The sequence below is a fragment of the Phalacrocorax carbo genome, chromosome 19 (genome assembly GCF_963921805.1).
Source record: "Phalacrocorax carbo chromosome 19, bPhaCar2.1, whole genome shotgun sequence".
NCBI classification, from domain to species: Eukaryota; Metazoa; Chordata; class Aves; order Suliformes; family Phalacrocoracidae; genus Phalacrocorax; species Phalacrocorax carbo.
In genome coordinates this window covers 186,837-198,857 of record NC_087531.1, presented here as the reverse complement: position 1 = coordinate 198,857, position 12,021 = coordinate 186,837, and the positions used below count along the sequence as shown (strand labels likewise).

General features: G+C 52.0%; 1 protein-coding gene across 3 annotated transcripts in view; it reads left to right on the top strand.

Moving 5' to 3' along the window:
* Nucleotides 1-12,021, top strand: part of CELF5 (CUGBP Elav-like family member 5) — a 45,053-nt gene that overhangs the window by 31,243 nt on the left and 1,789 nt on the right. For 2 of the 3 annotated variants that reach the window (XM_064469826.1, XM_064469825.1), the window contains exons 4-12: nt 965-1,093; nt 1,696-1,775; nt 2,763-2,909; nt 8,071-8,215; nt 8,893-9,039; nt 9,262-9,324; nt 9,410-9,484; nt 10,587-10,730; nt 10,844-11,008. In XM_064469826.1, the coding sequence (XP_064325896.1) occupies nt 965-1,093; nt 1,696-1,775; nt 2,763-2,909; nt 8,071-8,215; nt 8,893-9,039; nt 9,262-9,324; nt 9,410-9,484; nt 10,587-10,730; nt 10,844-10,971 (1,058 nt within the window). In that variant the 3' untranslated portion in view covers nt 10,972-11,008. The remainder of the gene's footprint in view (nt 1-964; nt 1,094-1,695; nt 1,776-2,762; nt 2,910-8,070; nt 8,216-8,892; nt 9,040-9,261; nt 9,325-9,409; nt 9,485-10,586; nt 10,731-10,843; nt 11,009-12,021) is intronic. The other variant, XM_064469827.1, reaches the window with a different exon arrangement.

The following is a 12,021-nucleotide window of genomic DNA, read 5'->3' as shown; positions in this document are numbered from 1 at the left end:
GAGGGCATGCTCAATCCCCTCATCTAGATAATTGATAAAGATATTAAACAAGACTGGCCCCAAAACTGAGCTCAGGGAACACTGCTTGTGACCGGTCACCAACTGGGTTTAGCCCTGTTCACCACAACTCTCTGGGCTTGGCCATCCAGCCAGTTTTTACCCAGTGAAGAGTCCACCTGTCTAAGCCATGAGCTGCCGGCTTCTCTAGGAGGGTGCTGTGGGAGGCAGTGTCAAAAGCTTTACTAAAGTCCAGGTAGATAACACCCACAGCCTTTCCCTCATCCACTAGCCAAGTCACCTGGTGATAGAAGGAGATCAGAGTGGTCAGGCAGGACCTGCCTTTCATGAAGCCACGCTGGCTGGGCCTGATCCCCTGGCTGTCCTGCACATGCCTGGTGAGTGCACTCAAGATGAACCGCTCCATAATCTTCCCCAGTACCAAGGTCAGGCTGACAGGCCTGTAGTTCCCCAGATCCTCCTTCCAGCCTTCTAGTAGTTGGGTGTCACATTGGCAAGAAACATTGATCTTGGAAAGAAGGAAAAGGAAACAGAAGCCAAGGGTCCTGGAATTTATCTACCCTGCCTGGGTTGGTCTGCTGTATTTCCTAAGGTACCTCTTGGACTTCACATATTGTTCAGTAAGGGTATAACTGCCCAGGCAGTTTTCCTTATTACCATTTGTGTTGGATCATTCAAAGGAAAGAGCTAATGAATAGAAGGAAATTATTAATCTTTTGTTTTCCTTTGGGAGGGTAGGAGAGGGGAAGACACAGAAACCTTTGCAGGTGTGGGGAGCTTGGGAGGACCCTGCATACTCATCCCTGGAAGCATTTCAGCCAACAGCAAATCGTTTTCATGCCAGGCATGTGTTCAACACTAGGCTGTTTTGTGCTTAACTGTCCCTGTCGTCCTGCTTTGGACTGTGAGCCTCATAGAAGGTTGATGTTTCTGTGTTTGCCCCTAGGGGACAGGAAGCTCTTTGTGGGCATGTTAAATAAGCAGCAGTCTGAGGATGACGTGCTCCGGCTCTTTGAACCATTTGGGGTCATTGATGAATGTACGGTGCTCCGTGGACCTGATGGTAACAGCAAAGGTGTGAACCCCTCTGTGTGTCGTGCCCTTTCTCCTTGCTCGTCAGGTAGTGCTCATCTACCTCACCACCACCACCTGTGCCTCCTTTCCACTGGGGCACTTATTCCCCCAGCCCATCTTTATGGGAACCCATGTCACCGCGGGGCACAGGGAGTCGGGCGACAAGAGTTGTCTGCTGCAAGGAAAGATTGGGGAAGATGGGCAAGAGACCAAGGTGAAAGGATGGGAAACAGCACGATGAGTAGCTGAGTTATCAGGATCACTAGTGAGCCTGTTGGCTCAGTCTGGGTCTGCAATTTGAAATGTTTGTACCCATGATTAGGAGTGCATAGAGAATTTGGGGAAGAGGTAATTGGGGGCAAGGGTGGAGATCGTGACATAATCTACAGAGTATATCATTGAAGTAACAATTTGAGACCCTTCCTGTTTTTTCCAGGATAGAGGACTTGGGGTGAGTCATCCTTTTTGTTGCCTGCTTTCTTGGGGTGTCTTTCCTTTGCCCTGCCTCAGATTCAGATACTGTCTCTTGCATGATGATGCAAGGGGCACTTTCACAGCAGTCCTGTCACTGCAATCTCCTGTGCTCTTTCTGTCCCTTTCCAGGCTGTGCTTTTGTAAAGTTCTCATCTCACACAGAGGCTCAGGCAGCAATCCACGCACTCCATGGCAGCCAGACAATGCCCGTGAGTATAAGGCCAGGGTACCTACCCTCTTCCCATCACCCTATTGCAGGAACCTCCCCTCGCTGTCCAAAACCATGACAGGTTTGACTGCAGTTTCCAGCTCGTGTGGTTGTGAGGGGTGGAGGGGGGGTGTGTGCACATGTGTGCTCCTGCCTTTGGGAGCCATCCTGTCTCCTGGGCTGGTGTGTGTATCTATGCCCAGACAGGTAGTGACAGCCCTTATAGCTAATAAGACTAAATAAAAAAGAGCCAAGAACCAGACCATGAATTTATCTTGGAGACAGCTACCTGGAGTAGTTCAAAACTGAGCAGGATGCAAGCTAACAATTCGGTAACGTGAGCAGTCAGGTCTCCAGCGTCTGAGCACACTCCCCACCTTCTCTTACTTACTTAGGCAGTAGAGGAGGCCTCTGGGGCAGGCTGGGTGTGGCTGGGAACGCGTTGTGCGTTGTGTGGGGTTGTGTGGCCGCAGCTGTGCCTTCTTGTGCAAGTGGAGCTGCAGCTGTGATCTCGTCTCTCACACTCTCTAACCTGGATTGGGGCACCTTAAGGGCAGTACAGTGCCTTGCTGCAGCACGGGTATTTCCAGCTGCCAGGAACTGCTCTGCCCATCCAGCCAAGCTCATGGTGGTGGAAAGATGGTGCTTGTGGCTGACAATATCCTGGGTGTTCCTGGCTGCACCATCACCTGGTGAACAGAGCCAGGGACGCGTGCACCCACTTGTACAGCTGTGCGAGGCCTAAGGCATGTGGGGAAGGGGGGGAGAGGGAAGGGTTGGATGGACAGATGGATGGGGAAGGGCATAGCCCAGGCTCCAGGCAGCTCCTGAGCACTTTCATGCCAATATTTGCTCCTCTGCTCCTCTTCCCACTCCTCTCTGCTGCCTGCTCTGCCCCATCCCATCTTGCCTGACCGCTGACTCTCTGGCTGTCCCGCGGCCTCTTCTCCGCCTGCCTCCTCTCTCTGTCTCCTCTCTCTGTGCCTAGGGCGCCTCCTCCAGTCTAGTGGTGAAGTTTGCTGACACAGATAAGGAGAGGACCCTCCGTCGTATGCAGCAAATGGTGGGGCAGCTGGGGATATTCAGTCCATCTCTCACCTTGCCGTTCAGCCCATACAGCGCCTATGCGCAGGCTGTGAGTATCACGCGTGTGTGGGGGGGGAAAAGCTGCCCTCTTCGCTATGGGGCAACACCATGCCTGGGCTGGGAGACTGCAAACGAGTCTCTGTAACAAATGCGTGAAAGCTTCACAGCACCTGGGAGTTGTTCCTGGCTTGTTTCTCCAGTCAGCAGCCTAGTATTTGTGCATTTCTGTTCTGGACGGGGTGAGAGGAGAGAGCTGGGACCTTCTCAAAGTGAGGCTGGATTTCTCTGATGTGGTGTAGACTGGCGGAGGTGTCTGGGAACAGGTCAAGCATGGCACAGTGTCTTTCTGTCTTGTTTTGAGGACAGCTCAGAGCCATGATTCCTGGGTGATGTCTTCCAGACATGGCAGTCTGCCAACTTGTGAACTCGTCCTCTGGGTCTATGGCACAAATGTGTGTGTCTGTTTCTGGAGCACCATGACAGCCCTGAGCCCTGCTTCATGTGTTTATTTCTCTGCTGGAATTCTCAGGAGGGTGTAATTCCACTAGTGCTGTCCTTGGCTCCCAGTGTTTTCTTTCTTGGCTAGTGTGACTGTGGGGTTTGCAGGATGCTGGAGAGGGAGTAGTGGGTAGCAGAGGGTCAGAAGTGTTTCAGCAGTCTGGCCTCCTCTGGCAAGACTAGTTGTGCTTTGGATCTTAGTGAGAAAATCTCACTGTCTTGGAGCAACGGTGGTGATTGCCATTGATGTTTGAGGTAGGTCCCAAACACAACAAGTCCCTGATCAGCTGTGGTGGAGCATCTTTTGGGTCTTCTTGGTGACTGTCACTTTCAGGTCTCTGCTACCAAGTATAAAGCTTATGGAAGGAGGCTCAGAAATTGCTCAAGGTATGAGAGGTGGTTGTGTCAAACAAAGAACTCAGAAGTAGATGCTGTTACTGAAAGTTCTTTTCCAGGGGGAGCACAAATAAACCTGTTCTTCTCATATATGTGTACACCTCTTCCACCTCTGGCTTCAGTGGCTACTTGGTGTGTCTCCCTTCTATCTACATGACAGAGAAGGGAGTGTTTCTCAGTTTTTTACCATTTCCTCTTACAAGAATCCCCAGAAACTGCCAAATGCCATTTCAGTGTGTGGGAAGAGCATGGAGTGGCAAAAGAAAAGAGGCAATATATATGAGGCTCCATATCGTGGGGGAATTTTGGGAACCACATGTAGAATTTGGCCAACACAGATTATTTGATTCTTCTTATGTAATGAGGCTGAGAACAGCTATACTATTCCAAGCACCAAGGCTTCCGGCAGAATACTGGTTTAGAGGGAGAACCCTTTCTGACCAGACAGCAGTATCTCTTGCCAGGACCAATCTTTTCTGTCCAGCCCTGTAATCCACATGCCAGGTATACCCGAGGTCTGAGGTTGTAGCTTGGCTCAGCTACAACCCAGCTGCAGTGGCTCAGCTATGTGATGATCATTCTGGTGTACCTTCTGCTGCCATGGAGATGGTGCTAACTTCGGCACAGTATGATGGTGAAGGAGGCAGGAACAGACCACACAGTGAGGTTATGATGGCAGAAAGTACTCTATTAGCTTATGGTCCAGGATGTATAAGGAAGGAGAGCAGCGAGGCCTTCTAGACTCGGTCTTTAGAAACTCCTGGTGATGACAAGAAGCCAGTCAGACCTAGGCTGTGCTCCTTGCTTATCTGCATCTTTCTTCTCAGTTGTGTCTGTAAATTTGTTGCTTTGTCACTGAACTTCCTGCTCTGTGACTTTATTTTGGCTTTCCCCTTGACTCAAGACCCAGCCTGTCTCCCACTCTTTCAGTTTTTTCCCTTCTTTTTCTGTTCCCTTTCCACTGGTTTAGGTTCTCCTTTCTGAGGCACTGACCTCACACCTGGTTGTTTCTTCTCTTGTGTCACCCCAGTCTTTGGTCTACCTTCTCCTGGAGGAGAGATCCTAGCCAGTTCTCGTATGCATACAGTTTCCCCATCAGAGGGAGAGGGTATCAACCCTTTGAAATGTCATCTAATATCTCTGGAAGTGGAAACAGAGGGAGGGATTTCCTTGCTGAATCTCCTTACAGCAACTCCAAGTGTCTTGCCATGGGCAGCTCTTGGGAGCTGGGAGCTCTGGTAAGCCAGGGCTCGAGAGAACTCCAACATGGTTTATGCTTGCATGGTGCAGGGCCTGAAGTAGTAGATGCTGCACCCAAGGTTACTCATAGGCCCAGGAGATGCAGCTAATAATTATGTATGTGGTTGAATCAGACTGAGAGGAGCAAGTGCTGCTGGGGTGAACTAGTGCATCATAGGCATTGGTTCTTACATTCACAATTTAATACACTAATGACTTTCCCTCCCTGTCCCTATGGGATTTGCTGCCTTGCCAAGCCAGAGCAGTCCCTAGAGTCCCTGGCCTAGGAAGAAGTAGTATAGAGCCTGGGTTGTTTGGTTTTTTGTTCTTATTTCAGTTGGATGTGTTAAATTTATATTAATGGCATTTTTCTTTTAAAAGCTGTCTCAAACATGAAATAATCACCGACTATGTTAGGTCTAAAGGTATTCTGATATATTCAAATATACAAAATAAGGTATTAAAGATAGTCAAACAGTACACGTTAGCTGATAGAGTTTGTAAGAAAAATTCTCATACTTCTCTGGGAAAAATTACGGGCTAAGCATCTGGAAGCAGTTTATTTCAGTCCTTAAACCAGGTTTTGATCCCAGGTGCCTCTTCTGCAAGTGAAAAGTGAGTATTTCTTTCATTTCAGTTTATTCAACAAGTTGAATTCAGTGATTAGTTCAGATGGAATCAGGGAATTTCAGCTGATTGGGAGCTGAAATAATAATAATCCATCAATACAAAATAGGCCTGAAGTCTTAAAAAAGCAGCCGGTGCAATTTACTAACTGCTTATAATGCATGAACATTTCTTGTATTTCATAAATCAGTTAGTTCTAATCACAAAACATAGTTTGTTCACACAACCCCTTTTTCTGGTATTTTATTTAAGTAATGAAAACAATTGCAGAATGCTAGTTTGGTGCATGTGCAGGTCTTGTTCCAGCCAGAGCCTGGCACGGAACAGGCATTAATGAGAAAAAAGAAAATCAATATTCATCTAGTAAATAAGAAATGGATTAGTTCCTGCATCCTTAAATGGGGACAGCGTGAAGATAGGACTAAGAATATGTGCAGACTGCTTGCCACGGGGACGCTTTCCTTAGCAGACTTTTGTGCTCTCAGGAAGGTCGCATTTTGCTGTAATCCTGGCTCAGGGTGACTGGTTCCCAGTAATGTGCGTGAGTCCTGCTTCAGGGGAATCACTCCAAAGACAACGTGGCGGTGAAGAGATGAGATGATTTCAGGGTGCTTGCTTTCTGGAGCCAAGCGGTAGTGAACCCCTGTGCTGTCAGCCTGCCTGCTGAGACCGTGCCTGTGGTGCGCCTGGGAGCGTCCCGCCTTTGCCCCAAAGAGGGCTCTCCCCTATCCTAGTGCTGCCCTGCAGAGTCAGCTCCATCTCAGCCGCTTTGCTTGTGCCAGCTTACAGAGGCATCAATACGATGAAATTAGGCAATTCCTCTTATTTTTACGCAACAGAAGTAATCAGCTTTTGTGTGGAGCAAATTAAGAGAAGGTTTAGCTAGCCATGAACTTTTCAAGAGTTACCAGATTCTCCACCTGAGACCTGGGCCAAACTGGCTTACTGTGTTAGCCATTTGTGGATGAGGCAGGTTACTTGGGCGCTGTGTATTTATGTTGCAAAGCAGGTAGTGGGATGCACTTGTAGTTAATATAAGGAGGATTTGTGTTTTCTTGGGTTTTGCCATTTGCCACCCCCCCAGCTCCTCCTGTGGAACTGTACGGTTTCCAGGGAGCTGCACCTGTGCCTCTTCTGCTCTTCTTGCTTGATGGTGAAAACGAGGCTTATAGAGGGGCTAGACAATTTTGCATCCAGAATTCTCTGTTATCACTGCACTCTGAGTGCAGTCTGATTTAACCTTATGGTCCAGAGCACCAACAGGTAGCCACATGGGACCAGGATGGGACCCTCCTCCAAACCTCATGTTCCACTGTCCCCACCCCTTCTTTTAGCATTGTGCATCTCCGCCTAGTCAGGTGTTTTATGGGACCACAAGTTGCTGCCATCTCCCAGTCCCAGGGTGCAGGCCACTGTCCCAGGAAAGACTGAGCTGAGCGGACCATGGCGCAGACCTCAGAGGGTGAAGCGTGCTGTGAGAACTGGGCCTGGACAGACACCTGGCTGTACGACAGGGCGCCCGTACCAGGATGCGCTCCACGTGTCTCCCAGCAGTACGCTCTCCTTGTGGAGGCTGGGCAAAAGGAGGAGGATTTGGACCCCATTCCTCAGGGCAAAGCTGTGTTATACCTGGCACTGTCCCAGGAGAAGCGGCAGGGTCCAGAGCAGGAGCTGTGGCTGGGAGGAGGTGTCGTTGCTGCGCCTGCCGGAGCGGTAGGGCCTGTGGTGGCCGGGTGCGGCTGGGTGCAGAAGCAACCCCCCTTTCCCTGCCCGCTTCCCCGCTGCAGGCGCTTGCTTGGGCAGGAAGGGCCCATCCTAAGGGCCCGGCGCACAGCTGAGGGAGCGAAGACCCCCCAAAGCTGCTGGCATGTGGCGAGGGCGAGGGCGGGCGGAGGGCTGTCCGGCTGCGTCCCTGGCTTTGCGGGGCAGGGAGCTGTGCCCAGCTCTCGGGGGCTTCCACGCACGGCCTGGCCCAGTACGTGGCCGCAGGGAGCTCCAGGCCCACCTCGGGGGCCGGGCCCCCGGGCGCGGGGACCGCCAGCCAGGCGGGCCGCGGGGCTTCGGAGGACTGCGACGACGCCGCCGCCCGCCCCGGCAGATGCCGCTGGGTCGCGGGAAGGTCCGGTGCAGGCGGCGGAAAGCCGGCGCCCCCCGGTGGCGGCGGGGGGAGACTGCGAGGCCGCAGCTCGGGCCCGGCCCCGGGCCCCCGGCAGCGGCCGGGGAAGGCGGAGGCCGAGGTAGCCTGTGCAGCCTCGCCGAGCTCCGCCCGCGGCCGCGACGGGGCCGGGAGGGAGGGAGGCCGCCAGCAGCGCCAGGCTTGGGGCGAGCCGAGCCAGGCACCGAGCCCCGGGCGGCGCGCGGCGGAGCGAGAGCCTCGGGCAGTGCCGGGCCCCAAGGGGCGCGAAGCCCTGGGCGGTGCGGGGCCCTGACTCTCCGGTCCTGCCTTGCAGCTGATGCAGCAGCAGACGACGGTTCTCTCCACCTCCCACGGCAGCTACCTGAGCCCAGGCGTCGCCTTTTCCCCATGCCACATCCAGCAGATCGGTGCCATCAGCCTCAACGGGCTGCCAGCCACGCCTATCGCACCAGCATCAGGTGAGGGCCTGGTGTGGGCCAGGACACAGCAAGTCCTTCGCTACCAATGAACCTCCTGCCCCAGCATGGTGCTCATACAGGTAAAAGAGTTCCCACATTCCTCTGGGCTCAGCATCTGGATTAGGCCACTCTTTTCTAAGAATGCAGCCTCTGAAGACAGCAGTCCCTAGTTCTGTGCAAATTTCTGCCGCCTCCCTGATACCCTCACCTGTTCGATGCACATTCTTTTGTCTTACTGCTGTTCTGCCCTGCTGCAGTTTTTTTCCCTTTGATACAGCAAAGAAGGACCAGGTTCCCAGGACTGCACCCGACTCTACAGCAGTGCTATTATTCATTATTAACATCCCTCAGTAATAATATCAGCAATAATGCATATTGGGTTTGAACATCTGTCAAGAACAGGGCTCTATTGTGCTAGGTGCTCTACAAACCTGTATTAAAAATGTTCCATCCCAAAGCTCTGACAGCAGCCAGGACTAGCAATGCTGCACACGCTCTTCTCACCAGTGCTGCCTCTAATTTTGTGAAGGCTCCAGTACTAGTCCGTTACCTCCACATGCCAATTAGAAGAGCTAATAGCTTCCTACACAGCAGTCTTGTCAGGCACATGGAAGGAGGGCATGCGGGTGTGGTGGGACCTCGACTTTCATGGGATGTCCTCTCTTCTTGCTCTACAGGGCTACATTCACCACCTCTGCTGGGAACAGCAACCATGCCGGGACTGGTGGCACCCATTTCAAATGGGTTCACTGGAGTGGTACCATTCCCAAATGGGCATCCAACCTTGGAAACAGTTTACACCAATGGCCTTGTGCCATACTCAGGTATGGGGGGGGGGGGGGGGGGGGGGGGGAAGAAACCCTATCCAGAGATGTCAGGAACTGCAATTAGCTCCTCTCTTCTGGATTCCCCACATAGAACACTTTTTCTGGCTCCCTACTGGCCGGGCACTAAGACTCACGTGGTGGGGTGGTGGTGGAGTGGGGGGAGAGAAAACGCATGGGTGATTCTCTTTGCTGTGCTTCTGATTATGTTGTTCTCTACAGCCCAGAGCCCTTCAGTAGCAGAGACTTTGCACCCAGCCTTCACAGGAGTTCAGCAGTATGCAGGTACCAGCTTCCCTTGTCTCCCTCAGGCCCTTGTGTGGCTGACCAGATCCTCAGGTAAAGTTTGTTCTGTCTCCTTGGACTACAGCTGTGTATCCCACCACCACCCTTGCTCAGAGCATCCCTCAGCCACCTCCCATCCTGCAGCAGCAGCAACGAGAAGGTGAGGATTAGGGTGGGAATGTGTGTGTCTGGCAGCAGGGGGGAGGGGGCGGCGGCATTAATGTAGCTCATCTTCTGTACCACAGAACCAGTGGAGAGGAGACAACGCTAATCTTTGACCACCCTAATATTTAATATTGGAGCTGGGTTTTGGAACCAACCATGTCTCTGCAGTGAAGTAGACTGTAAGGGTTCAGAGGATGCTTATCATACAAACTTCCTGAGCTCATCCCCCGCCAGATGCTGCCAAGTACAAAGGGGACGGCGAGCACTAGGACACTAAGCTTTGACACCAAAGGTTATAGAATCAGCACCTTCCCTATGCAGGCAGGGAAAAGAGCACTTCCTCCCCATCTTTACTGATGCCAGCACCACACTGGTACCAGTCTAACCAGCCTCTCCAGCTCCCTCTGCAACCTTCCTAGCCTCATGAGTCTGTTTTTTCAGCTTATTTCAAAACTGGCCTGGACGGAATTTGGCAGCAAAGGAATTCACTGTCCGCTCCTGCTTCGTACAGCAGACGTCAGCAAAGAAACAGCTCCTTGTGCTCATTAGGCTCACAGGGAGCAAGTGAAGGAGTAGGCAGGACCAGGTCAGCCCATAAATATCGGATGTGTGGCAATCCAGGAGATTTCCAGTTGGAACTGTGGTTTATGGGCTAACGGCAACCACTGCATAGCTGTGGGCAGGGGCTGGTAAGAGCAGCAGCTTTTGCATAGCAGTGTCTGCTGCTCTCCTAGGAATGGAAGAGCTCTACGAACAAGGAGCTGTCACCTCAGCTAATTTCCTTCCAGCAAAACAGCACCCAGACACTCACAGAGTTGTTGTGTCCAGTACCCCACAAGGGAACTGGGCTGGCTGTGAAAGTGAATCTGCGCTCCAGAAACTCTAGTTCTGCCTGTTGCCTCCCAGCTGCTCTTAGGGAGCCCTCAGAACCCTTCACGGACCAGTGACCGAGCTAGACAAGCAAGGGGAGGTTGAGACAGAAGGGGGCAATGCTGGGGTCCTCCTCCAGTGCTGTGCTCTGTGTTGAGCCCATTTCTTTACCCCTTCCCTTTGGGGACTCTCTGTTTTGTCCCTCCCTATTGCCCCTATGCCTGCAGGTCCTGAAGGCTGCAATCTCTTCATCTACCATCTCCCTCAGGAGTTTGGAGACAATGAGTTGATGCAGATGTTCCTGCCCTTTGGCAATATAATTTCCTCTAAGGTATTCATGGATCGCGCCACCAACCAGAGCAAGTGTTTTGGTGAGTGCTGACACCAGTGGGCAAGGGAAGCATGATGGATAATGAGGACACTCATGCATTGAGCATGGCACCAACAGTACCATTATTATCCATGTCTGTGTCCTATCCTTCAGGTTTTGTAAGCTTTGACAACCCATCCAGTGCACAGACTGCTATCCACGCCATGAATGGCTTCCAGATTGGCATGAAACGTTTGAAGGTCCAGTTAAAACGACCCAAGGATGCTAACCATCCCTACTGACAGCAATGAGCAAGCGGGAGTCACTTCTGCAGCACAGGTAAAGCTGTTCCTGCAGCACACCACAGTTCCTGCAGCACACCACAGTTCCTGCACAGTGCTGCCCCGTGTCAGGGAGCAGGGTCTGGCCGTTCCCTATGGGGTGGGAGCCAGGAGCTGAATGCAGTAAGACAGCTAGCAGGGCAGAGCCTTCCCTACCAGGGCCCAGCCCCAGCACCTGAGCAAGGTGACCAAGGCAGGCCTGGTGATGGTGGCCAGGTTCAACCAAGAGCCTAGATCATCAGGCAAGTTTGTGGCAATGAGGCAGGCCCGAGGCAGGCCCAAGGCCAAGCCAGAGAGTCCCTCTGCAGGACTGCATCACGATCAGCTGTGGCAAAGGTCAACAGGGTCAGACATAGTCCAGGGATTTCCAGGCAGGTCTATAATGAGAATCATAAACAGATCTGACATCAAGATGGGAAGACAATCTGAGGGTTGGAGTCCAGATAATAAGATCATGGGCAGGACAGGTCCATGGACAGGTGGAGACTGGCACTTCTGCAATGTGGATCAGACAAGGACTGAAGGCACAGGTCTGAGCTGTAATGAGACTCCTGGGCCCATGGGCAGAGGGTGCAGATGGAAGCTGCAGGTGAGGCCAGACAAGACTGTTAAAGCCTGTTTGTGCACTCGGGGCCTGACAAGCAGATGGGTTCAAATTACCCACCTGTGTGTGGTCTAAGCAAGGTTTCAGTCTACTTTCTGATTGCTCCCCAAAAGCATTCATCTTCCTAAAAAGGTTTTACAACCCAATAGTTTTGTTTGCAGTTGTTACCTGTGGCCTGAAATTAGTCTGCAGAGAATGCTTTCCAGGGTAAGAGGGGAAAATCCCATGATTCAGAAGGATCACAGAAAAACAGAGATGGGGTGAGAGCTTGAAGGGCCACAGAAGAACTGCCTGACATGAGAGTTGGCTGCTGAAGAGCTAGCTCCTACCAGCCAACAGACTGGGAGTAAGGGAGGGCTGATCTTGGTCCTATCTTCCTCCATGTTTAAGCAACAGCAACTCAAAGC